Source organism: Apodemus sylvaticus, chromosome 5 (genome assembly GCF_947179515.1).
Source record: "Apodemus sylvaticus chromosome 5, mApoSyl1.1, whole genome shotgun sequence".
Lineage (NCBI taxonomy): Eukaryota > Metazoa > Chordata > Mammalia > Rodentia > Muridae > Apodemus > Apodemus sylvaticus.
This window is the reverse complement of record NC_067476.1, coordinates 137090569-137117214: the sequence shown is the minus strand read 5'-3', so window position 1 is coordinate 137117214 and position 26646 is coordinate 137090569. Positions and strand designations below refer to the sequence as shown.

General features: G+C 38.6%; 1 protein-coding gene and 1 pseudogene across 2 annotated transcripts in view; both read left to right on the top strand.

Moving 5' to 3' along the window:
• Rad21l1 (RAD21 cohesin complex component like 1) overlaps window positions 1–20588 on the top strand; it is a 34036-nt gene extending 13448 nt beyond the window's left edge. The window contains exons 10-13 of one of the 2 annotated variants that reach the window (XM_052183876.1): window positions 250–374; window positions 11397–11483; window positions 15892–15969; window positions 20400–20588. In XM_052183876.1, the coding sequence (XP_052039836.1) occupies window positions 250–374; window positions 11397–11483; window positions 15892–15969; window positions 20400–20588 (479 nt within the window). Of the gene's footprint in view, window positions 1–249; window positions 375–11393; window positions 11484–15891; window positions 15970–20399 lie in introns of both variants that reach the window. The other variant, XM_052183875.1, reaches the window with a different exon arrangement.
• A 1412-nt stretch (window positions 20589–22000) lies between these two features.
• LOC127684958 (acidic leucine-rich nuclear phosphoprotein 32 family member E-like) lies at window positions 22001–23597 on the top strand (annotated as a pseudogene).
• The last annotated feature ends 3049 nt before the right edge of the window (window positions 23598–26646 follow it).

The following is a 26646-nucleotide window of genomic DNA, read 5'->3' as shown; positions in this document are numbered from 1 at the left end:
TCTTGGGAGTGAATATGTGAGAGTGCATGAGGCTGAAGATGACGGGGAGTGGGAATGAGAAGGGGAGGTGGGGGTGGAGAAAGGTAGAAATTATGTGAGACTTGGGGGAGTGTAAAGAACGCGTGCATTCCTTACTGAGATCCTTGGATTCCAAGTGACTGGTCAGAAGTTTTCTTTTTGAATAGCCGTATATCAGTTCAAGTTTGAAATGCACTTTGGTAACATTATCTTTACTTCTTTATAATGAAGAACCCTCCATGATGGAAGAGCCAAATTCCCACAGTGAGTTAGGTCAATCCCAGGAGTGGAAGGATGTGACTGATGAGTCTGTGGTTAGCTTTCAGGAGAACATCAACGTAAACATTAATTCTGAGGTAAGTTAACTAGACAGAATCATTTTTAGGATTATTCATAATTCATACTGAAATATTTTCTGTGACATAATAAATGAGTGATTTTCCTGAATCTGGTTTTATATTGAGAACCTTTCTAAGCCCTACATTTCATTAGTTTCATGGTCCCTTAGAACTCTAGCCAGTTCCTTGAATATTGTTTCTTACCTATCTTTTTCCTCTAAGAATAACATTCCCAACTACCTTAACCTTTAATTTGAAAGACTATCTAAAAGTCGATGACCAAAACAAAATAATTTTGTCACTCTGAAGAAACAGGAAAACTAAAACTTTCTTTGAGGGCAGTTTTTACTTAAAAAGCATAACTGTTTACAAACAGAAAAATATATGCTTTAAAATGTTTTCTCTGCTGGGTGTGGAGGTACATGCCTTTAATCCCAGCATTTGGGAGGTAGAAGCAGGTAAATCTCTGAGTTTGAAGCCAGCCTGGCCTATGGAGTCCCAGGACAGCTAGAGCTACATGGAGAAACCATGTTTTAGAAAAATAAAATATTTTCATCTGCCATTTAAGAATTATGAACTTAATGATAAAATAAACTAATGCTTTTCAGGTCTATTCCATCATTATTGTAATTTTTTCTAGCAAAGAAAGGTTCTTTTATTATATTTATTTACTTACATTTCTTTTTTCTGAATAAAAAAGATTTTAAGTTTTTTATTAATAGTTGATTTTTTTATTCGATGTATTCTTTATTTACATTTCAAATGATTTCCCCTTTTCTGGGTCCCCACTCCCTGCAAGTCCCATAAGCCCTCTTCCCTCCCCCTGTTCCTCCATCTACTCCTTCCCACTTCCCTGTTCTGGTATTCCCCTATACTGTTGCATTGAGTATTTCCAGAACCAGGGGCCACTCCTCCGTTCTTTTTGGACATCATTTAATATGTGAATTATTTCTTGGGTATTCCAAGTTTCTAGGTTAATATCCACTTATCAGTGAGTGCATACCATGATTGATCTTTTGAGACTGGGTTACCTCACTTAGTATGATGTTCTCCAGCTCCATCCATTTGTCTATGAATTTCATCAATTCATTGTTTCTAATGGCTGAATAGTACTCCATTGTGTAAATATACCACATTTTTTGTATCCATTCCTCTGTTGAGGGACACCTGGGTTCTTTCCAGCTTCTGGCTACTACAAATAGAGCTGCTATGAACATAGTGGAGCATGTGTCCTTATTACATGCTGGGGAATCCTCTGGGTATATGCACAGGAGTGGTATAGCAGGGTCCTCCGGAAGTGACATGCCCAGTTTTCTGAGGAACCTCCAGACTGATTTCCAAAGTGGTTGCACCATCTTACAATCCCACCAGCAGTGGAGGAGTGTTCCTCTTTCTCCACATCCTAGCCAACACCTGGTGTCTCCTGAGTTTTTGACCTTAGCCATTTTGACTGGTGTGAGGTGAAATCTCAGGGTTGTTTTGATTTGCATTTCCCTAATGATTAATGATGTTGAACATTTCTTAAGGTGTTTCTCAGCCCTCAGGAAGTTCTTCATGTGAAAATTCCTTGTTTAGCTCGGTACCCCCACTTTTAATGGGGTTATTTGGTTCTCTAGGGTCTACCTTCTTGAGTTCTTTGTATATATTAGATATTAGCCCTTTGTCAGATTTAGGGTTGGTGAAGATCCTTTCCCAATCTGTTGGTTGACGTTTTGTCCTTTTGACAGTGTCCTTTGCCTTACAGAAACTTTGTAGTTTTATGAGGTCCCATTTGTCAATTCTTGATCTTAGAGCATAAGCTATTGGTGTTCTATTCAGGAACTTTTCCCCTGTGTCCATGTCCTCAAGGGTCTTCCCCAGTTTCTTTTCTATTAGTTTCAGTGTGTCAGGTTTTATGTGGAGGTCCTTGATCCATTTGGAGTTGAGCTTAGTACAAGGAGATAAGAATGGATTGATTCGCATTCTTCTGCATGCTGACCTCCAATCGAACCAGCACCATTTGTTGAAAAGACTATCTTTTTTCCACTGGATGCTTTCAGCTCCTTTGTCGAAGATCAAGTGACCATAGGTGTGTAGGGTCATTTCTGGGTCTTCAATCCTATTCCATTGATCCGCTTGCCTGACATTGTACCAATACCATGCAGTTTTTATCACTATTGCTCTGTAGTAAAGTTTGAGGTCTGGGATACTGAATTCCCCTGAAGTTCTTTTACTGTTGAGAAGAGTTTTAGCTATTCTGGGTTTTTTGTTATTCCAAATGAATTTGAGCATTGCTCTTTCTAGCTCTATGAAGAACTAGGTTGGGATTTTGATGGGGATTGCATTGAATCTGTAGATTGCCTTGGGCAAGATGGCCATTTTAACTATATTAATCCTGACAATCCATGAGCATGGAAGATTTTTCCATTTTCTGAGATCTTCTTTGATTTCCTTCTTTAGAGATCTGAAGTTCTTGTCATATAGGTCTTTCACTTGTTTGCTTAGAGTCACACCAAGATACTTTATGCTGTTTGTGGCTATTGTGAAGGGTGTCATTTCCCTAACTTCTTTCTCAGTCTGCTTATCCTTTGAGTATATAAAGGCTACTGATTTGCTTGAGTTGATTTTGTAGCCAGCCACTTTGCTGAAGTTGTTTATCAGCTGTAGGAATTCTCTAGTAGAGTTTTTTGGGACACTTAAGTATACTATCATATCATCTGCAAATAGTGATAGTTTGACTTCTTCCTTTCCAATTTGTATCCCTTTGACCTCCTTATGTTGTCTAATTGCTCTAGCTAGGACTTCAAGAACTCTATTGAAAAGATATGGAGAGAGGAGGCAGCCTTGTCTAGTCCCTGATTTTAGTGGGATTGCTTCAAGTTTCTCTCCATTTAGTTTGATGTTGGCTACCAGTTTGCTGTATATATATTGCTTTTACTATGTTTAGATATGGGCCTTGAATTCCTGTCCTTTCCAAGACTTTTAGCATGAAAGGATGCTGAATTTTGTCAAATGCTTTTTCAGCATCTAATGAAATGATCATGTGGTTTTTTTCTTTGAGTTTATTTATGTATTGGATTGCATTGATGGATTTCCTTATATTGAACCATCTCTGCATCCCTGGGATGAAGCCTACTTGATCCTGGTGGATGATCGTTTTGACGTGTTCTTGGATTCGGTGGGCAAGAATTTTATTGAGTATTTTTGCATCGATATTCATAAGGGAAGTTGGCCTGAAATTCTCTTTCTTAGTTGGATCTTTGTGTGGTTTTGGTATCAGCGTAATTATGGCTTCGTAGAAGGAGTTGGGTAGTGTTCCTTCTGTTTCTATTTGGTGGAATAGTATAAAGGGTATTGGTGTTAAGTCTTCTTTGAAGGTCTGATAGAATTCTGCACTGAAACCATTTGGTCCTGTGCTTTTTTGGTTGGAAGGCTATCTATGACCCCTTCTATTTCTTTAGGGGTTATGGATCTGTTTAGATGATCTATTTGATCCTGGTTTAATTTTGGTATTTGGTATCTGTCTAAGAAATTTTCCATTTCCTCTAGATTCTCCAGTTGTGTTGAGTACAGGCTTTTGTAGTAGGATCTGATGATTTTTTGAATTTCCTCAGTTTCTGTTGTAATATGTCCCTTTTCATTTCTAATTTTGTTAATTTGGATACTTTCTCTGTGCCCTTTGGTTAGTCTGGCTAAGGGTTTATCTATCTTGTTGATTTTTTTTTCAAAGAACCAGCTCCTGGTTTTGTTGATTCTTTGTATGGTTCTCTTGGTTTCTACTTGATTGATTTCAGCCCTGAGTTTGATGATTTCCTGTCTTCTCCTCCTCCTGGGTTAATTAGCTTCTTTTTGTTCCAGGGCTTTCATTTGTTCCGTTAATCTTCTAGTGTATGCTCTCTCGAATTTCTTTTTGGAGACACTCAAAGCTATGAATTTTCCTCTTAGCACTGCTTTCATTGTGTCCCATAGATTTGTGTATGTTGTGCCTTCATTTTCGTTAAATTCTAAAAAATCTTTGATTTCTTTCTTTATTTCTTCCTTGACCAAGGTATCATTGAGTAGAGTATTGTTCAGTTTCCATGTGTATGTGGGCTTTCTGTTGTTTTTATTGTTATTAAATACCACTTTTACTCCATAGTGATCTGATAGGAGGCATGGGATTATTTCAATCTTCTTATATTTGTTGAGGTCTGTCTTGTGACCAACTATATGATCGATTTTGGGGAAAGTACCATGAGGTGCTGAGAAAAAGGTATATTCTTTTGCTTTGGGATGAAAATTTCTCTCTATATATATATTTATATATATCTGTTAAATCCAATTGGTCCAAAGCTTCAATTAGTTTCACTGTCTCCCTGTTTAGTTTCTGTTTTCCTGGTCGGTCCATTGATGAGAGTGGAGTGTTGAAGTCACCCACAATTATTGTGTTAGGTGCAATGCGTGCTTTGAGCTTTAGTAAAGTTTCTTTTATGAATGAGGGTGCCCTTGTATTTGGAGCATAGATGTTCAGGATTGAGACTTCTTTTTGTTGGATTTTTCCTTTGACCAGCAAGAAGTGACCTTCCATGTCTCTTTTGATGACATTAGGTTGAAAGTTAATTTTATCTGATATTAGAATGGCAACTCCTGCTTGTTTCCTGAGACCATTTGCTTGTAGAATTGTCTTCCAGCCTTTTACTCTAAGGTAGTTTTTGTCTTTGATACTGAGGTATATTTCCTGTATGCAGCAAAATGTAGGGTCCTGTTTACATAACCAGTCTGTTATTCTATGTCTTTTTATTGGGGGAATTGAGTCCATTGATGTTAAGAGATATTAAGGAGTAGTGGTTATTGCTTCCTATCATTTTTGATGTTAACTTTATACTTGTGTGGTTATCTTCTTTTGGGTTTGATGAAAGAAGCTTAATATCTTGCTTTTTCTAGGGTATAGTTTCCCTCGTTGTAATGGTGTTTTCCCCCTATTATCCTTTGTAGGGCTGGGTTTGTGGAAAGATATTGTGTAAATTTGGTTTTTTCATGGAATGTCTTGGTTCACCATCTATAGTGATTGAGAGTTTTGCTGGGTATAGTAGTCTTGGCCTGCATTTGTGTTCTCTTAGAGTCTGCATGAGCTCTGCCCAGGATCTTCTAGCTTTCATGGTCTCTGGTGAGAAGACTGGTGTAATTCTGATAGGTCTTCCTTTATATGTTACTTTCCCTTTTTCTCTTACTGCCCTAAGTATTCTCTCTTTGTTTAGTGCATTTTGTGTTTTGATTATTATGTGACAGGAGGTAATTCTGTTCTGGTCCAGTCTGTTTGGAGTTCTCTAGGCTTCTTGTATATTCATGGGCATCTCTCTCTTTAGGTTAGGGAAGTTTTTCTTCCATAATTTTGTTGAAGATATTTGCTGGCCCTTTACGTTGTAAATCTTCACTCTCATCAATGCCTATAATCCTTAAATTTGGCTTTCTCATTGTGTCCTGGATTTCCTGGATGTTTTGGGTTACAAGCTTTTTGCATTTTGCATTTTCTTTGACTGTTGAGTCCATGGTTTCTATGGTATCTTTGGCATCTGAGATTCTTTTTTCTATCTCTTGTATTCTGTTGTTGATATTTGCATCCACGGTCCCTGATTTCTTCCCAAGGTTTTCTATCTCCAAAGTTGTCTCCCTTTGTGTTTTCTTAGTTGTTTATACTTCTGTTTTCAGATCCTGGAAGTTTTTGCTCAGTTCCGTCATTTGCTTGTTTGTGTTTTCCTCTAACTCTTTGAGAGATTTTTGTGTTTCCTCTTTCATGACTTCTGCCTATTGATCAAAATTCTCTTGTATTTTTTAAGTGATTTTTGCATTTCCTCCTTATTGGCTACAAACTTCTGACCCATATTGTCCTGAATTTCTTTAAGTGATTTTTGTGTTTCCCTTGTAAGGCCTTCTAGCTTTTGATCATTTTTCTCCTGAATTTCTTTAAGAGATTTATTTATGTCCTTCATGTGTTCCTCTAACAGCATCCTTACCAGTGCTTTTAAATCCAACTCTTGTTTTTCTGGTGTGTTGGGGTATCCAGGACTTGCTATTGTTGGAGAATTGGGTTTAGGTGCTGCCATAATGTCTTGGTTTCTGTTAGTAACATTCCTATGCTTGCCTTTAGCCATCTAGTTCTCACTGGTGTTAGATGGTCTTATTGTCACTGGCTGGTGCTTCAACCTATTGTGGACCTTTAGGGCTATTTCCGCGATACTGGATAACTGAGTTTCCTCTGGCACAGATTACTGATATGCTGCCTTCCTCTTTTGTGCCTTTGGAGCCCTGCTCAGTCTTGCCTCAAGCAATGTTATACTTGGGTTGTCAAGGTGAACCAGGTGTTCTCTGACTGCTCTGTTATGGAGCAAAGATGGTATGGAGGGGTCACTCTCTCTGTTGATTCTCACGTAGGATACAGGCCCCACGACCGACTGGCTTGCAGATAAACCGCCTATGTTCTCAGGTCCTGAGCGCAGGCAGACCCCTGGAGATTTGCACCCCCAGAGAGATATTAAGCTCAGGATAATACAGTACCTAGTGATGTTTTTCTGCCCTGGCAGGTCACGAAGATGGCCACGGAGAGTTGCTCCCTCTGCTGTTCTCCGTGCAGGATACAGACCCCATGACTGGGGTCAGGTGTGCTCAGGTCCTGGGTGCAGGCAGACCTCTGGCAGTTTGCACCCCCAGAGATCTAAAGCTTGGGGTGATACAATACCTAGTGACGCTCTTCTGCTCCAGTAGGCAGCGAATATGGCCACAGGGATTCTCTCCCCCTGCTGCTCTCTAGGCAGGACACAGGCCCCACGCCCAGAGGTCTGACAGATGAACTGCCTATGTGCTCAGATCCTCTTTACTTACATTTCAAATGTCCTCTTTCCAACCTTCCCCCCACCACCAAACTCCCTATTCCACTCCTCCTCCCCCTATGTCTTAATCAGGGTTTCTATTTATGTACAAACATCATGACCAAGAAGCAAGTTGGGAAGGAAAAGGTTTATTCAGCTTACACTTCCATGTTGCTGTTCATCATCAAAGTAAGTCAGGACTGGAACTCAAGCAGGCCAGGAAGCAGGAGCTGATGCAGAGGCCATGGAGGGATGTTTCTTACTGGCTTGCTTTCCTTGGCTTGCTCAGCTTGCTTTCTTATAGAACCCAAGACTACCAGCCCAGGGATAGCACCACCCACAATGGGCCCTCCCCCCCTTGATCACTAATTGAGAAAATGCCCCACAGCTGGATCTCATGGAGGCACTTCCGCAACTGAAGCTCCTTTCTCTGTGATAACTCCAACCTGTATCAGGTTGACACACAAAACCAGCCAGTACACTCTGCTTCTATGAGGATGCTCCATAACCCACCCCCTCACTCCCGCCTCTCCAACCTGACAGTCCCTTATATCAAGCCTTCACAGGACCAAGAGCCTCTTCTCCCATTGATTCCTGACAAGTCCTTCCTTTGCTACACATGTGGCTGGAGCCATGGGTCCCTCCATGTGTACTCTTTGGTTCGTAGTTTAGTCCCTGGGAACTCTGGGGTGGGGGTGGGGTGTCTGGTGGGTTGGTATTGTTGTTCTTATGGGGTTGCAAACCCCTTCAGCTCCTTCAGTCCTTTCTCTAACTCTTCCATTGGGAACCCTGTGCTCAGTTCAATGGTTGGCTGCAAGCATTTGCCTCTGTATTTGTCAGGCTTTGGCAGAGCCTCTTAGGAGACAGCTATATCAGGCTCCTGTCAGCAAACACTTCTTGGCATCCACAATAATGTCTGGGTTTGGTGGCTCTATATGGGATGCATTCCCTAGGTGGGGAAGTCTCTGAATGGCCTTTCCTTCAGTCTCTGCTCCACACTTTGTCTCTGTGAGTATTTTGTTTCCCCTTCTAAGAAGGACTGAAGCATCCACACTTTGGTCTTCCTTCTCCTTGAGCTTCATGTGGTCTGTGAATTGTATCTTGGGTATCCTGAGATTTTGGGCTAACATCCACTTATATCAGTGAATGTGTTCTTTTCTGATTGGGTTACCTCACTCAGGATGATATTTTCTAGTTTCATCCATTTGTCTAAGAATTTCATGAAGCCATTGTTTTTAATAGCTGAGTAGAACTCCATTGTGTAAATATACCACATTTTCTGTATCCATTCTTCTGTTGAAGGACAACTGGGCTTTTTCCAGCTTCTGGATGTTATAAATAAAGCTGCTATGAATATAGTGGAGCATGTGTCCTTATTACATGCTGGAGAATCCTCTGGGTATATGCCCAGGAGTGGTATAGATGGGTCCTCCAGTAGGAATTTCTGAGGAATCACCAAACTGATTTCAGTGGTTGTACCAGCTTGCAATCCCACCAGCAGTGGAGAAATGTTCCTCTTTCTCTACATCCTAGCCAGCACCTGCTGTCACCTGAGTTTTTGATCTTAGCCATTCTGACTGGTGTGAGGTGGAATCTCAGGGTTGTTTTGACTTGCATTTCCCTGATGACTAAGGATGTTGAACATTTCTTTAGGTGCTTCTCGGCCATTCGATATTCCTCAGTTAAGAATTCTTTGTTTAGCTCTGTACCCCATTTTTAATAGGGTTATTTGGTTCTCTGGAGTCTAATTCCTTGAGTTCTTTGTATATATTGCATATTAGCCCTCTATCAGATATAGGATTGGTAAAGATCTTTTCCCAATCTGTTGGCTGCTTCTTTTCCTAATCTGTTGGTTTTGTCCTATTGACAGTGTCCTTTGCCTTACAGAAGCTTTGCAATTTTATGAGGTCCCATTTGTCTATTGATGATCTTAGAGCATAAGAAGTTGATGATTTCCCCTGTGCCCTTGTGTTCGAGACTCTGCCTCCACTTTCTCTTCTGTTAGTTTCAGTGTATCTTTTTGTTTTGTTTTGTTTTGTTTTGTGTGTGTTTTTTTTGGGGGGGGTGAGGTCCTTGATCCACTTGGACTTGAGCTTTGTACAAGGAGATAAGAATGTATCAATTTGCATTCTTCCACCAGTTGAACCACCAATTGAACCAGCACCATTTGTTGAAAATGCTGTCTTTTTTCCCACTAGATGGTTTTAGCTCCTTTGTCAAAGATCAAGTGACCATAGGTGTGTGGGTTTAATTTTTGGGTTCTCAATTCTATTCCATTAATCTTCCTGCCTGTCTCTGTATCAATACCATACAGTTTTTATCATGATTTCTCTGTAGTACAGCTTGAGGTCAGGGATGGTGATTCCCCCAGAAGTTCTTTTATTGTTAAGAATAGTTTTCTCTATACTGGGTTTTTTGTGTTGTTGTTGTTGTTATTCCAGATGAATTTGCAAATTGCTCTTTCTAACTCTATGAAGAATTGAGTTGGAATTTTAATGCGGATTGCATTGAATTGATTGCTTTCAGCAAGATGGCCATTTTTTACTATGTTAATCCCATGAGCATGGGAGATCTTTCTATCTTCTGAGGTCTTTTTGATTTCTTTCTTCAGAGACTTCAAGTTCTTGTCATACAGCTTTTCCATTTGTTTGGTTAGAGTCACACTAAGATATTATATATTTTTTGTGACTATTGTGATGGGTGTCATTTCCCTAATTTCTTTCTCAGCCCATTTATCCTTTGAGTATAGGAAGGCTATACTGATTTGAGTTAATTTTATACCCAGCCACTTTGCTGAAGTTGTTTACAAGGAAAGGTTTTTATTGGGTGCAAGAAAACACACATAGCAAAGCACAATTAGAAAAACTCCCTCCAAAACAGGGAATGGACAAACATGGGAAGCAGAAGCCTTCATTGATATATCTTGATAACCACTCAGGGTATTCAGAATTAACCCATATTAAAACTGATTGCCTGGAGGAAAGAGTTCTAGAATATGCTAAAACAGATCACGTTTTACTAAATACTTGATAATATACTGAATGCTGACACAGTGAGTTACCATGCTGTCTGCCTGTTAGGGGAGCCAACATTTCCTAGAATGCAACTACTGAAATTCTTATTAGGAAAACTTGTTTAATTTATGATTTTGGAAATAAAAGTATCATTGCATTTATTAGCTGCTTATTTGCAAGATAGATTTTTCTCCATGTGCTGGGCTGGTTCTTTTGGCTCTTCCTCCTTTGTACTAGGCTATGCTCTACTCTTCAGTTCTAGCTTACCTTGTTTCAAAATGGTGAAGAAACAGGAAATATAGTAAAGTATGGGAGAATACACAATGAGTTTGGAGGGACAGAAAAATGTTGATTCTGATCAATCATTTTAAAATTTCATAAAACAATTTTTATATACGTGACTACAAATTTGACATTATTTAAAACATAGAATATTCATAGATATTGAAAGGAGCATGATAAGGCTCTCCAGATATATATGCTAAAGAATAAAGAGCAATGCCTCCTAGCCACTAAATTTTTTAAAACTGAAAAAATGAGGAAAGTATATTAGGAAGTGTTTCTGACTTACTCAAGATCAGACACAGCAGCTGGGGAATGGGGCTTAGTGGCAGGTTAGGATTGAAAGGGGCCAATGCCTTAGAGCAGTGGAAAGAGGAGGAGATTGTGGAAACCACATTTCTGGCCTTCTCTCATTCTCCTTCCCCTGTTTTGGCTCCTCTTCTGGAGGATACTCTGTCTGTCTGTCTGTCTGTCTTTGTTTCAGTGACCACTCTACTGGCAGAGTCCTGTCACAGCCTGGGTAGGGCTGTGAGCGGCTCCAGCCCTCACTCTCACCCCCTCTACTTGCCCATTCTGGTCTCTTTCATGCCACAGAAGCCTGGTGCTGGCCTGAGTAACCGCTAAACAAAATGCTTCAGAGGGAAGTGAGCTCAGGAGCCCATGAGGAGGGGCTCACAGCAGAGAGGAGAGATGCGGAAGTGGTGTGCGGGGTTCTTCATTTGTGGGCCATATAGAAAAAGAATGTTTCAATTAGAATCTGATTATCTTAGGCTTCTCAGAAGAGTAAATTTGAAAATATAATTAGTATGTTAAATTAGTGTAAGAAATGTCATTTGCTAGTAAATCATTTAATCAAATTGAGCTGTTAATTTTATAACCACTAGCATAATTACCTGTAATTTCTGAATTTTCTTTAGCAGGATATTCTTGAAATGATTTCTCCAGCTGCTGATGGATTATCTTCAATGAATGCCTCCTTGGCCCAAGAAAATTGTCTAGCTGAATTGGTAAATATATTTGTAGTCTTTGGGTGACTTTTTCATATTTAATTAATTATTTTTAGATTTAACATAATTTTGTACCAGGGAAGATTGGTACCCAAGTGGGGGCTTCCCTTCTCAGAGGGGAAGGGCTGTGGGGAGATAGGGGTGTGACAGTGGGACTGGAAGGAGAGGAGGGATGTGGCTGTGATCAGGATGTAAAGTGAACAAGCAATAAGATTAAGAGAAATATTTTTTTAAAAAAAGAAAGAAATACTACTGTGGCAGCAGTTGATACATATAGAAATTTGACCTATAATTCTTTTGCTTTCAAACATTGTCAAAGAGTGTTATTATTAAAATGATCTCTATCATCTATAATATCATTTTTCTTTTTTAATAGTTACTCAAATTATACAAGTTATTCATCTCTGGTATTATAAAAGACTATTTAAAATATATTTATATATTAAAATATAAAAAAATAAAATCAGAAAATAAAAGTTGTCTGCCCAAAGGGCCACATTTTGATAGCAAATCCAAAAATTTGACTTACTGACTTACTACTACCTGTTTTCTTTCTTTCATATATATATATATATATGAAAAGAAATCTTTTTAAAAAATTAAAAAAAATTATATGCATGAGTGTTTTGCCAGTATGAAAGTATACCACATACATTCCTCATGCTCTCAAGAGTCAGAACAGAGTGTTGGGTCCCCTGAAACTTCAGTTATTGGTGGCTGTTAGGAACTGAACCCAGTTTTTCTGCAAGAGCAGCTAGTGCCATCTCTCCAGCCCCTGAGTACTTCTTTGAACCTTATTTCAGACCACTGAAGGCATTTATTTATGTATGCATGTATGTATGTATATATGTATGTATGTATGTATGTATGTATGTATGTATGTGTGTGTGCAGGCATATATGCCTATGTAAGTTTATGGGCACCTTGTGTATATAGGTGACTAAAGAGGCCAGAAGAAGCCTGGGGTTACAGATAGTTGTCAGTTACCTGACGTGCTGGGAAATCTAACCCAGGTCCTCTTCAAGGGCAGCAAGAAATTTGACTACTATGATGTGTGTGTGTGTGTGTGTGTGTGTGTGTGTGAGAGAGAGAGAGAGAGAGAGAGAGAGAGAGAGAGAGAGAGAGAGAGACCTCTTAATTTGTTTCCTTGTTTTGTTTGCTGTTTCATATTACAGTCCAACCTAGCCTAGGAAAACTGATAAACTGATAAAGTATGTCAGAACTATGTTGCTTCCCATCCACAGCCTGCTCTGTTTCCCTTGTTATTGTTTGTATCAGACAGATCAATACTTCCCCTGAGCCAAGATCCCAATCTCAGCTCATAAGGTGTAGTTTGTAAGAGATTAGACTAAATTCTTTTAAAAGGGTTCCAACTTAAGTTTTTTTTTTGTTTTTTTAAATTCGATATATTCTTTATTTACATTTCTTTCTTTTAATTTTTTAAAATTTTATTCGATATATTTTTTATTTACATTTTAAATGATTTCCCCTTTTCTGGTCTCCCACTCCCCGAAAGTCACATAAGCCCCCTTCCCTCCCTCTGTTCTCCCACCCATCCCTTCCCACTTCCCTGTTCTGGTTTTGTCTTATACTGCTACACTGAGTCTTTCCAGAACCAGGGGCCACTCCTCCATTCTTCTTGTACCTCATTTGATGTGTGGATTATGTTTTGGGTATTCCAGTTTTCCAGGCTAATATCCACTTATTAGTGAGTGCATACCATGATTGCTCTTTTGAGATTGGGTTACCTCACTTAGTATGATGTTCTCCAGCTCCATCCATTTGCCTAAGAATTTCATGAATTCATTGTTTCTAATGGCTGAATAGTACTCCATTGTGTATATATACCACATTTTTTGCATCCATTCTTCTGTTGAGGGATACCTGGGTTCTTTCCAGTTTCTGGCTATTATAAATAGGGCTACTATGAACATAGTGGAGCATATATCCTTATCACATGCTGGGGAATCTTCTGGTTATATGCCCAGGAGTGGTATAGCAGGATCTTTAGGAAGTGACATGCCCAATTTTCTGAGGAACCGCCAGATTGATTTCCAGAGTGGTTGTACTAATTTGCAACCCCACCAGCAGTGGAGGAGTGTTCCTCTTTCTCCACATCCTCGCCAACGCCTGCTGTCTCCTGAGTTTTTAATCTTAGCCATTCTGACTAGTGTAAGGTGAAATCTTAGGGTTGTTTTGATTTGCATTTCCCTGATGACTAGTGAAGTTGAGCATTTTTTTAAGATGTTTCTCCGCCATCCGAAGTTCTTCAGGTGAGAATTCTTTGTTTAACTCTGTACCCCATTTTTCAATAGGGTTATTTGGTTTTCTGGGGTCTAACTTCTTGAGTTCTTTGTATATATTGGATATTAGCCCTCTGTCTGATGTAGGGTTGGTGAAGATCTTTTCCCAATTTGTTGGTTGCCGATTTGTCCTTTTGATGGTGTCCTTTGCTTTACAGAAACTTTGTAATTTTATGAGGTTCCATTTGTCAATTCTTGATCTTAGAGCATACGCTATTGGTGTTCTGTTCAGGAACTTTCCCCCTGTACTGATGTCCTCAAGGGCCTTCCCCAGTTTCTTTTATATTAGCTTCAGAGTGTCTGGCTTTATGTGGAGGTCCTTGATCCATTTGGATTTGAGCTTAGTACAAGGAGACATGGATGGATCAATTTGCATTCTTCTGCATGCTGACCTCCAGTTGAACCAGCACCATTTGTTGAAAAGGCTATCTTTTTTCCATTGGATATTTTCGTCCCCTTTGTCGAGGATCAAGTGGCCATAGGTGTGTGTGTTCATTTCTGGATCTTCAATCCTGTTCCATTGAACTGCCTGCCTGTGACTGTACCAATACCATGCAGTTTTTAACACTATTGCTCAGTAATATTGCTTGAGGTCAGGGATACTGATTTCCCCCAGAATTTCTTTTGTTGTTGAGAATAGTTTTAGCTATCCTGGGTTTTTTGTTATTCCAGATGAATTTGAGAATTGCTTTTTCTAACTCTATGAAGAATTGAGTTGGGATTTTGATGGGTATTGCATTGAATCTGTAGATTGCCTTGGGCAAGATGGCCATTTTAACTATATTAATCCTGACAATCCATGAGCATGGGAGGTTTTTTCCATTTTTTGAGGTCTTCCTCTATTTCGTTCTTCAGAGTCCTGAAGTTCTTGTCATACAGATCTTTCACATGTTTGGTAAGAGTCACCCCAAGGTACTTTATACTGTTTGTGGCTATTGTGAAGGGTGTCAGTTCCCTAATTTCTTTCTCAGCCTGCTTATCCTTTGAGTATAGGAAGGCTACTGATTTGCTTGAGTTGATTTTATAACCTGCCACTTTGCTGAAGTTGTTTATCAGCTGTAGGAGTTCTCTAGTGGAGTTTTTTGGGTCACTTAGGTAGATTATCATATCACCTGCAAATAATGATAGCTTGACTTCTTCCTTTCCAATTTGTATCCCTTTGACCTCCTTATGTTGTCTAATTTCCTGAGCTAGTACCTCAAGTACACTATTGAAAAGATAAGGAGAACCAACTCAAGTTTTTAATACTGAGCTGTCTTTTGAAGTGATTCAGCTTTAAGACAGAAGAATAAATCTGGTCAGATGACAGGACAGGCAGTGTGTGAGCCATATAGATAGATAGATAGATAGATAGATAGATAGATAGATAGATAGATAGATAGATAGATAGATAGATAAAGTGCCTCAAACTCTGAAAGGTCTCTTAAACCATTTTAAGGGTATTTATGTCATCAGCTAAGTTCAGAATGGGGCCTTGCAATAACAGATTTTCTAAAAATTTTCTGCTTACTCCTGTCACGGGAGTTCTGATTGGCCAGACTGAAAATCCTAGCCAGGAGTGGCCGACGTTGCTAGCTTGAATTTTCAAAGTACATAAAGGTACAAGCTCTGGACTGCATCACCAGTAAGACTTCACAGTCTCCCACTTTGGATCTCCTTGTCATAAGACATGCATGGAGGTGAGGTACAAAGGTGAGGCACAGGTTTTTGTTACGTGACAGAACTTTTGTTGGGGGAGACAGCAACACACATATCTGCTCACCCCAGACAGGGAACCCACAATAGACCAAAGTATGGATCTCACCGAAGTCTAGCTTGGTGAACCAGTGAGTTTTATTGGGGTTACATACAGGAATATGTGTGTGTGTAGTTCCTTAGCTTTCCTGCAGAATGGAATGCTTTAATCTCAAGTAAACTGTTAAACAACAGTTGTCCTGTGTTTGTTTGTGTGTGACACAATGTATGGGTTGCATCAAACAACCCATACATTTTTTGGCAGGACTGTGCTATAGTTGTGTTTCTGTAGTAGCTAATGCAATTCCTGGTGCATAGTAAACATTCAATAAAATTGGCTTAAATGAACTATTTATTGATCATTTAAACAGGAGTCATCAGGCAGCAAAGAAAATACTGAGGCAGAAAAATGGAATCAAAGATTATTTCAAACATTAAATGAGTTACGGGTAAGATGACATTTTATTTTATTTATTTACTGTGTGTATACAGGTATAGTTTATATAAACATGTATATGCACATTCTGGTATGGGCTACACGCATGTGAAGGTACTTGTGTATTGGAGGCCAGAAATTGGTACCAAGTAGCTTCCTCAGCCACTCTCCACTTTGTTTCCTGGGGCAAAGCCTCTCACTGAACACAGAGTTTGCTATTCCATCTGGCCTAGCTGGTGAGCTTGCCCTGGAAATCCCTCACCTCTGTCTCCTGAGGGGGGGGGGGGTATTGGCCTCCAGATCCACCCAGCACTGCTGTGTGGTGCAGCAGATCTGAACTCTAGTCCTTATATTTGCACCGCAAGTGCTTTATCCACTGAGTTATTCCCTAGTCCTTTATTTTTATTCTAAAAATAAATAATATATTAATTTGAATATCTAGATATTTATGGAATCAAAACATTTTTATGTTTTTGTTGAGGACAACAAAAGTCTACTGGCATGAAATGGTTTTGAGTAATATGCCTAGGGTTAAATATAGAAGAATAAGGGTATTAAAGGATGACCGTGAGTTTCTGTTTCAAGGAGTATGCAAACAATCAGTTTTCACTGAAGCTTCACAGTGCGATTACAGTTATTCTCATCTAAATTTTATGGTTGTGTTATTTGGTTGGTTATCTCTTTTTTTAAGTTATTATTTTTCTTTATATGTATGGGTGTTTTTCCTGCATCTATGTCTGGGCATTGTGTGCATCAAGTGCTTGCAAAGGCCAGAAGAAATCGGATCACCTGAAACTAGAGTTACAGATGGTTGTGACACTCCATGAGAATGAACCTGGCCCTCAACAAGATCAGCCAGTTCTCCCAACCACTGAGCTCTTTAGTCCTTTGTTACATCGGTTTATTTCCTTGATGTCTATGTAACTATCTATAAATATTTTTCCAAATTCTTTGGCAGTGTAATAAAACCCACTGACCCATCAGTTCCCCATCTTTCCCTCAGAGATAAGCCTCTTGCATCTCATTATACTCTTGATCTAATTAATACTAGTTACTCTATGTCACCTCCACAGCTTTTGTCTTAGGACAGTTTTTTATCAAAAATATGGGGAATTCCTTGTCTCTTCTTAGTTTCTCTGTCTGTGCTTTGATCTTTTATCTGAAAAATCTTTCCTGTCAGTATTATCCTCATAACTTATAAATGGCTTAGAACAGATAGCAACTTTACAAACAATGCCTGGAAATTTGTTTGTTTTTTAATCTTGGTCTCCATTGGTTGTCTACATATAAAATACTTTATCTGATAAAGTTTTGGGACATATATAGGATTTTTGTGCTGTTATTGAAGCCAGGCACAGTATTGTTTTGTGATCATCTTGGTGATCTTTACTTTCTCTTTAGAAGCTCTTAGATCATCCATCCCCCCAATGCTCTGTAATTTCGTGATGATGCACTCTGTTTTGTTTTAAGTTTATTGTATTGCTCTGTACTGGGTATTTTAAATCACTATTTCCATATTCTAAGAGTTTTAAATTTTTAGACTTTCTGGTGCTAGAGAGATAGCTCAGTGGATAAGAGCACTTGTTCTTCTAGAGGACCCACATTTGATACCCAGTATCCATGTGTTAGCCTACAAGTTTCTGAAACTCCAGTTCCAGGGGGTCTAACCTCCTCTTCTGTCCTCCAAAGGCACCAGACACACACTGTGCACAACATACATGCAGGAAAAACAACTAAAATACTTTTAATTAGACTTCCCTCCTGTGGTTGTCTATTTTCTCTTCTTGGAGCACTTATACATTAGGTAGTGGCTCTTCCTTATTTATTCCTTTGTATAAATACTTTCATCTCTATACTTTTTCTTTGTATTTTTACAGTCTCTAAGGATACTTTGTATCTTTAGATACTTTGTATCTAAAAACTTTGTATCTCAGTTTTTAATAAAATTTGCTTTATGTTTCTGAGTGTTTTGTTATTGTTTTGGTTTAGTTTTTAAAGTTATTGACTATTTTGGTTCATATAATCCTAATCTTTATTTAATTTTTAAAAATATTGAGGTATGGTTGGTAAGTAACAAACTATACATATTAATGTATTCACTATACTTAGTTTAGTGTATTAAATGCATTTTGAATTATTTTCACATATGAAGAACTATCACCACACTAAGAATAATGAACTTACTTGAAACTCCCCAAATGTCCTTGCATCATGTCATTCTCTCTCGCCTCATCCTTCCCATGGTGTAAGACCCACTCCCTTCCCCAAGCAAAAACTAACAGGCTTTGTTCACTGTCATCCTAATCATAGTGAAAACTTTAGATTCAAATTTGATTGGCCTTTGTATTCTCTTTCTAGAATGAATCTTTTCAATATATTATTGTTATTGTTGTTGTTGTTATTTGCTCTTTAATGATAGAGATTTTACTCAAATATCTAATGATAGCTGTGCCCACAGTGGACTGGACCCTTCCACAGCATTCATTAATCAATCAATCAAACAAACAAACAAACAACTGCCCACAGACTGCCCCCCAGGTCAAGCTGATGAAAACAGTTCCTGAATGTTCCCATTCCCAGATTGGCAAAAAGAACAGAGTCAGGCCATCTTCCTGTACTTGATGGAGCACCACTTAGTCCCAGGTTGTGGTTTGACTCTTTTTTCCCTACTCAGTATCTGTGTCCCAAGTACAAAGCCTCAATAGTTGATACTTGCAAAAATGAAACTTACCTCTTGCTGTGTGTGGGTAGTCTGTGGTCTGTGTGGAGCTGTTGAATAGATAGAGGGTCTCATTTGTATAGTTGTGTTTTTAATCTCAACCTAGTTTGTGCCTAACCATTGAGCTCTAATGACTCCAGTTCCCAAGTCTCCCAGGTTCTGTACCTCAGATTGGGTTGTTTGTTGCTGACTTTCTCACTGATACTTACTATCTTAGTTTGGGCTTTATTGCTATGAAGAGACACCATCACTAAAGCAATTTATAAAGGAAAACATTTAATTGGGACTAGCTTACAGTTTCAGTCCTATTACAAGTTTAGCCCATTATCATGGTGGGAAGCATAGCAGCATCCAGGCAGACATGGTACTGGAGAAGGAGCTGAGAGTTCTACACATTTGATCTACAGGCAGCAAGAAAGGAGACCGTATGCCACACTGGGAATAGCCTGAGCATATAAGAAACTTCAAAGCCCACCCCCACAGTGACATACTTCTTCCAGCAGGGCCACAACTAGTCTAAACAAGGCCACACCTCCTAATAATGCCACTCTTTATGGGCCAAGCATTCAAATACATGAATCTGTGGGGGCCATTTCTATAAAACCACCACACTTACCTTTATCTATTTCGTGAGTCAACTGTATCTTCCACTTTCTTGATCTTTCTCTTTTTCTCATTATTTGTTTCTTTGCCTTCACTTAAAAAGTTTCTGAAGGGAATAGAAATAAGCATACATGTTCTGTCTTGCATATCTGACACCTTAGGGCATTCTTGTTTTATTATTTGGTTAATGTTATTTTTAGAATTCTCAAGTCAAAAAGGCTGTCATGGGAAGAAAAGGCCACATAATCCATACCTGTTTCTCAGGGGAGGAAACAAATGAAGGCTGGGTGTGTCATTCTTGAAAGGTTACTAATGCTGGACTGGGCATGTGATTGAGTTAAAACACAAGGAAGTATTTTCCCTATTAATGTATCAAGTACTTTAAACTGTCAAAAACTTGCATTGACATTTCTAAACACGTCTTACAATCATCCAAGGAGTGTGATAGGCATAAGGATACTGGCAAGTATTACTGGCAAGTATTTGGTCCAGTATTCTAGCTAAATAAAAACTATACTTTGTAGGAATGCAATTCCAAATCCTAAACTTCATTAAAGGTGCTATCTTCCTCCACAACTTAACACTATATTGTGTCTTATTTATTTCTAGTAGGTATGCAGGCATCATGTGATGACTCCAGCAAGGAGATGTTTACATAGCTACATTTCCCTGCCATGAAGCCTACAAATGCACTACCACATTGACCCTGAAGGTTATTTTACAGGAGTCTCTGATGATTTTTAGGAGAAGACACGCAAAGGGTTCATTAGTCATGAAACGTGAAACATCACAAAGTCCTGTGGGTTTTTCTTGTTTGACATAGTAAACAAATTCCATTTTCCATAAAAAATTTATGTTAATGTCACTTTTAAAAACTAATGTTTAGATCACACATAAATTTGTATAAAAGTAGTTTTGTGTGCATTTTCTCAGTAAAACGGCTTCACTCTCAGTGACCTGTTTTTTTAAGCTTATTGGAGTCCTTCTGTTTCTCTTTTTAAGAATATCATAGTTCCTTATCAAAAATTGCAGTATTTGTTCATTACACACCCACAGACTACACTTGTGCTTCTACTGATTTTGTTCCTCTTCTCTTTTTTCTTTTCTAATTATTTTCCCAGGAATTCAACAAAATGGGAATGCAGTCTTTTAGTCTATTAAAGCTATGCAGAAATAGTGACAGAAAAAAGGCAGCTGCCAGATTTTATACTCTTCTTATCCTGAAAAAACATCGGGCTATTGAGCTGAGCCAGAGTGTTCCCTATGCAGATATTATAGCTACAGTGGGACCAATGTTCTATAAGATGTGAAAGAAATCCACAGCGTGCAGGTTTATACCATCACTGGCGCTTCTGCATAGACTGTTCAGTTTGATGCAGAAATCATCTGGAAGCAGTTGGTGGTCTGATCCTTTGCATAGATAGGCTGGCCTCCCTTTTTCTATCTAGAGGTGAGAACAAACACAACCAGAATTGGAAACCTATGCGGAGACAGTTTTTTTTTTTTTTTTTAACTTAGCTGATTTGAATGTTTGGCATTTATCATTGCCCTGATCTGAATGCTGCATTTAGGTTGTGTTTAGGATACATTATAAAATACCTTGTACCTCCAGGAAACATCCAAGACTGTTTCTAAAACACTGTTTTAAATTGTGTTACTAAAGTTTGTAGGGCTCATGAATGGTTGATATTTTCTTACTTGTATATATTAGTTTATTTGATCTACTTTGAATCATTGATAGTGCCTAGGTCCCTAGGTTTTAATCTAATATGCAATTATAAAGAGCCTCTTTGAATATATATAAATATATATTTAACTATAAGATGCAAATAACAGAATTGTTTTGAATATTTTTACTTTTAAATTAATAAAAAATTGGTTTCTTGAGTTTTGGTATACAGCTCTAATATATATATTAGAATATACACACTACATAGTCATATCATCTTTTTAAAAAAAATTTGGGGTTATCATCTTGTGGTAATTCACCAGTTCTATAGCTGGCTGCTATTCTTCATGACTACACTTGTGTCTCTTTGGGAATGTTATATAAATGGAATTATATAGCATATAACTTTCTTATATAAATGGAATTATATAGCATATAACCTTTTAAGACTGGTTTCTTTCACTCAGTGTAATATTCTTGATATGCATCCAAGTTCTTTCCTGTATCAGTATTTTGTTCCTTTTAAAGGCTGTGTAGTATTCTGTTGCCTGCTTTTATCCATTAAAAGACTAAGTATTTCCAATTTTTATTATTACAGAGCTGTAAGCATATGTATTTTTCTACATATAAGAGTGTTTATTTCTGTACAAATAGCATTTCTGAGTCATATGTAAATGCATATTTAACTTTATAATAAATTATTTGCCAGAGGTTACAGCACGTTGCATTTACTCTAATAAAATATGAGAGCTTCAATTCACTTGTGATTTTGTTTGTTTATTGATACAGGGTCTCACTATGTAGCTATGGCTGGTTTGGAACTCTATTGTAGACCAGGTTGGCCTTGAACTCACAGAGATAACCTGTCTTTACCTCCTAATTGCTGTGTGAAGGTATGTTCCACCACACTTGTAGGTTTGATAATATTTTTGTATCTATATTCATTTTTAACCCAAAATTTCTTTATGTAAAACATTAAAATACAATCTAATTTTAAGATGAAATTATATACAGGTGTATTTATAACTATGCTAAGTCAAAATCTGTACAATAATGAGAAACATCAATGGGGCAAATATTGGCACAAGTGAAACCACTCTTGAGTCCCCCTGTGTCATTGAGCATCAGAACTCATGTACTGGGCTGGAAAGATGGCTCAGGCATTAAGAGCATTTGGCTGAACTTCTAGAGGACCCAAGTTCAAGTCCCAGCAGAATCTCAACTCACTGGACTCCATTTGCTATTCCTTTTTTTCCCTCCTACATACCTTAGGTGGTAGTTGGCATTTGTATTTGCATTAATTTTCATCCATTTCTTTTTTTTAATTGAAAATCATCTTCATTTACATTGCCATGGTAAAACCTTTCCCAATTTCCCCCCTCCCCAAAGACCCCCAACCCCTCCTCCCTCCCCCTGCCTCCACGTATATGCCCCTCCACCCGACACACTCCCATCTCCCCCCCCGCCTCGGTTTACCTTTGTTGGGGCCTCTGTTGAACCTTTACCTGACCAAGGACCATTCCTCCCACTGATGCCCAACAAGGCCTTCCTCTGCTACATTTTTGGCTGGAACCATGTGTGCCCTTTGGTTGATGGTTCAGTCCCTGGGAGTCTTGGGCATCTGGGTGGCTGAAATCATTGTTCTTCCCATAGGGCTGTAAACCCCTTCAGCTCTTCTGGACCACCCTCCAGCTCCTCCATTGGGGACCCCATGCCCAGTCCAATAGTTGGTTGCTAGCATCTGCCTCTGTATTTGTAAGTCTCTGGCAGAGCCCCTCTGGAGACAACCATTGCATGCTCCTTTTGGTATACACTTCTTGTCGTCCTTAGTAGTGTCAGGATTTGTTGACTGTTTATGGGATTAATTTTCATCCATTTCTAAATATACACATTTTTTTAGGATTGGAGGTAGTGGGAAGGGCAAGAGATGGGGGAAGGAGGAGCATTATAGCCAAAACATAGAATGAACGTTGAAGGTCACTGATCACTGGAGAAGGTGACAATTCTTGGTAGTGACTTGTGTGTAAATGAGGAAATTGAATGACACTTTTAAAAGAACTTGCGTTTCTCAGCTGGTTAATGTAGAATTTAGTTCATTAGCTTTGCTTCCCAGCTTAAGTCAACTTGGAAAATTAGAACATAGTGACAATAAATTCTCTGGAGTCCTGGAAGTCCTGGAAGAGAAATACCTAAATCTTACCTCAATCTAAGTGAAAAATTTTTAAATCAAAGACCCCGCTACAATAGAAGCTTTGCAAAATATTTAAAAATTGAAGTTTAGACTTGCTTAACTGAGGTCACAAACCTGGAAGATTATAGAGAAAGTATTTTGGAGTTGCTGCAGCAAATTGCATACATAGGTGGATTCTGTCAGGAAGAGAATGAGGCACCAGACTTGGGGAGGATAAAGAGGAAGAAGAGGGAGATGAAGCTGGTCCACCTGAAGTTTAAGAAGAAGAGGAAGAGGAGCATGAAGGAGGTTCAGAAAATGGAAATGCAAGCCTAATACATCATGAAAGAAGAAATTCAGGGGGAAGATTACAGTACTGATGAAGGGGAAGGGGAGGAAGATGGTCTTCAGGGAGAGAAAAGGAAACTGGATGCTAAAGATGATGGAGAGGAAGAAGATGACTGGTTCATTCTAAGGTGAGATTGGCTGATACTCCTGGAAAAGCAGGAGAGCGATCACATTTTTGTTTCTCCACATATGGTGGCTATCCCTACAGAAGATGATATGTAACATTTTATTTAAAAAGTATGGTTTTGCTATTTTCACTTTATGATTCTGATTAAGATTTACTAGTTAATTAATCATAATGTATGTAGAAAAGAATTTCATTAACTCTCCCACTGTGAAAATATCTAGCATTGTATTTAGTGTCTTGATTTTTAATTCATGTTTACTGATTAGATGATTTTGATTCATAATTAAAATATGATGGCTTTTTACACAAACATTGGGTTCATTTCATTTCATAATGTATTTAACTTGTTTATAATTTAACAAATTGCAGTCAGCTGTAATATGAAATGACAACAGTCTCCTGAATGATAAAGCTGATTGACTTTTTAGACATGATCCAGAAATTGTTAGTTTGAGAGCTGTTTTTGGGAGGTGGAGCTGGGAGTATTGAGGGCTTTCTTGTTATAAGTTGGAAAATAGACACAAAATAAAGATTCTATTAAGCAGTGTAGTTTATGGATTTAGGAAGGTTTTATTTAGTAATATTGTTTGAAGCTTTTAGGGTGACTGATAACATTTTATTTATTTAAAGGAGCCTTGCTTATGTAAGCCCAGAGACTTGTAGGTGAGCCCTTTCTCAGGCTGTGGATGTTGCCAAACAGTTGGGTTTCAGGTGTGTATTCTTCCCTCTCAGCAGTTTCTCTGCCATCACCTTCCATTCTTGCTTCATTTTCTCCACATCCAAAAGAAAGTTGGCAAAGTGTGAACACATGGGAAACTTTGTCTAATACCTCGGTCACCATGTTTTGTCTGTCTGGGTTTCAAATAGTAAGGTTCAAAACATGGAGTCGTTGAGATACAGCGATGATTATTGGTGAATGTTGGAAAATAGGCTCTACCTGCTGTATGTTTTCCTTTGTTGACAGCATGTGAGGCTGTGTTAGGATAAAGCAGCGTGTGCCTTTTTTGGAGGTCAGATGAATCACCTGCTGATAATTAGTAACATGTTCAAGTATAATTTTTTCTTTTGGTTTTTTTGGATTTGGTTTTTTTCGAGACAAGGTTTCTCTGTGTAGCCCTGGCTGTCCTGGAACTCTGTAGACCAGGCTGGCCTCGAACTCAGAAATCTGCCTGCCTCTACCTCCCAGAGTGCTGGGATTACAGGCGTGCACCACCACCGCCCAGCTTCAAGTATGATTTTTAAGTTGGTTTCTCAGATGCTTAGGAATACCAAGACTGTAAAATATTTATTATATTTCTGAGTGGGAACTTTTATTAATCTTCCTATAGTTTGAAAGTATTATCAGATGTAACATTAATTGGAACTTGGTGAGCAGTTGGAGGGCTATTTGAAATCCGATAGAGCTTGTTTCAAGTGGGTGTAAAAATAGAAAAATATTTGAGGTAAATATGTGCTTGCTTGTATGGCTGCTAAATAAATATAAAGAGTCAGGTATATCTTCCTTTTTGCCCCAGAGGTTCCATGTTCATGACAATTTTAAATCGTGGTCATTAAATTTTGTTTTCCTTTTATATATCTAAGGTTTTCTTTTAAACTAGTGCCAGAAAATTAATTGAAATTAACGGTTCTCTACCAGAACACATTTAAATTATTCAGCAGCATGGCTGTTGTTTTTAAGATGAATTATCTGGTGTTTTAGAATAAAAAATACAGTTATTTTCTGAGAAGCTTTCAACCTTGCATAAGTGACTGAAATAAAACCCTGTGATAAGCAGCAGACCTTGGCAGCTTCAGCCACATGGTTCCAGCTTTAGAGTCAAGGGTACAGGAAAGGGGCTGTAGACTCTTCCTCCATGACTAAAGAAAGGTGTGTAGGCCAGATGTGTATTAGGTGTTCCTGCATGGAGGCCCAGAGAAGATATGAAGGTGAAGTCCAGACTTTGTTGGAGACTGTGGGATGCTGGAGATGCTAGAACCATGAAATACCTGCCAAGAACATCTGTGGACCAGGTGTGAACCAGAGCACGAGAGAGAAGTGTGTTGCAGTCAACAATGCTGAAAGGAGTTGGAGATCTGAAATATACTTTGTCATCAGACATAGAGATGCAGAATATATATTATATAATATATATATATGTATATATATATATATTTGTAGAAACAAAAACTAGAAAAAGTATTCCTAATGATGTTCTGCTATACTCATAGATCAGTGCCTAGCCCAGTTGTCATCAGAGAGGTTTCCACCAGCAGATGATGGGATCTGATGCAGACAGAGAGCCTAAGTTGGAGGTCTCCATCTGGGTCCACCTCTCAGAGCTTGGGGAACCCCTAAAGAATATGGAGGGATTGGAGCCAAAGAGGTCAAGGACACTGGTCAAGCACAGGTCCATACATGATCAATGAAGTAGGACTCATGGAGGCTCACAAACACTGAAGCAGCAATCATGGAGCCTGCGAGGTCTGCACTACGTCTTCTGCATATATGTTATGGTTGTTGGTGTGTTTTTGTGGGACTCCTAACAGTAGGAGTGGAAGTGTCTCTGGTACTTTTGCTTGCTCTTGGGATCCCTTTCCTTCTACTGGGTTACCTCACCCATCCTTGATGTGAGGTTTTATGCCTGGTATTATTTTATCTTATCGTGCTGTGTTCAGTTGATGTCCCCGAGAGGCCTGCTCTTTTATGAGGGGAGATATGGGGAGTGGATCTTGCGAAGAGGAGAGGTGGGAGGGTGGGGACCCGGAGAAGTGGAAGAGGAAGCTGCGGTCATGACATATTGTATGAGAGAATAATACTATAAAAAGATGTCCCCTTCAAAACTTTGGTAAATAACAGCTTTTGAAAACTGTAAAATTAGCTAAATTATTATAAAGGTGCCAATATCATTCAATCAGAATCTCCAGATTTATACCCTGTAGGTATATCCAGGTGCTGACCTACAGTGATTATGAATGTGACCCAACACAAAATAATATACTTACTTACATTATCATGAGATGTGAGAGGCACCTTTTAAAAACTGATTGTGAAACTCCCATAGGCCTTTGAAGATA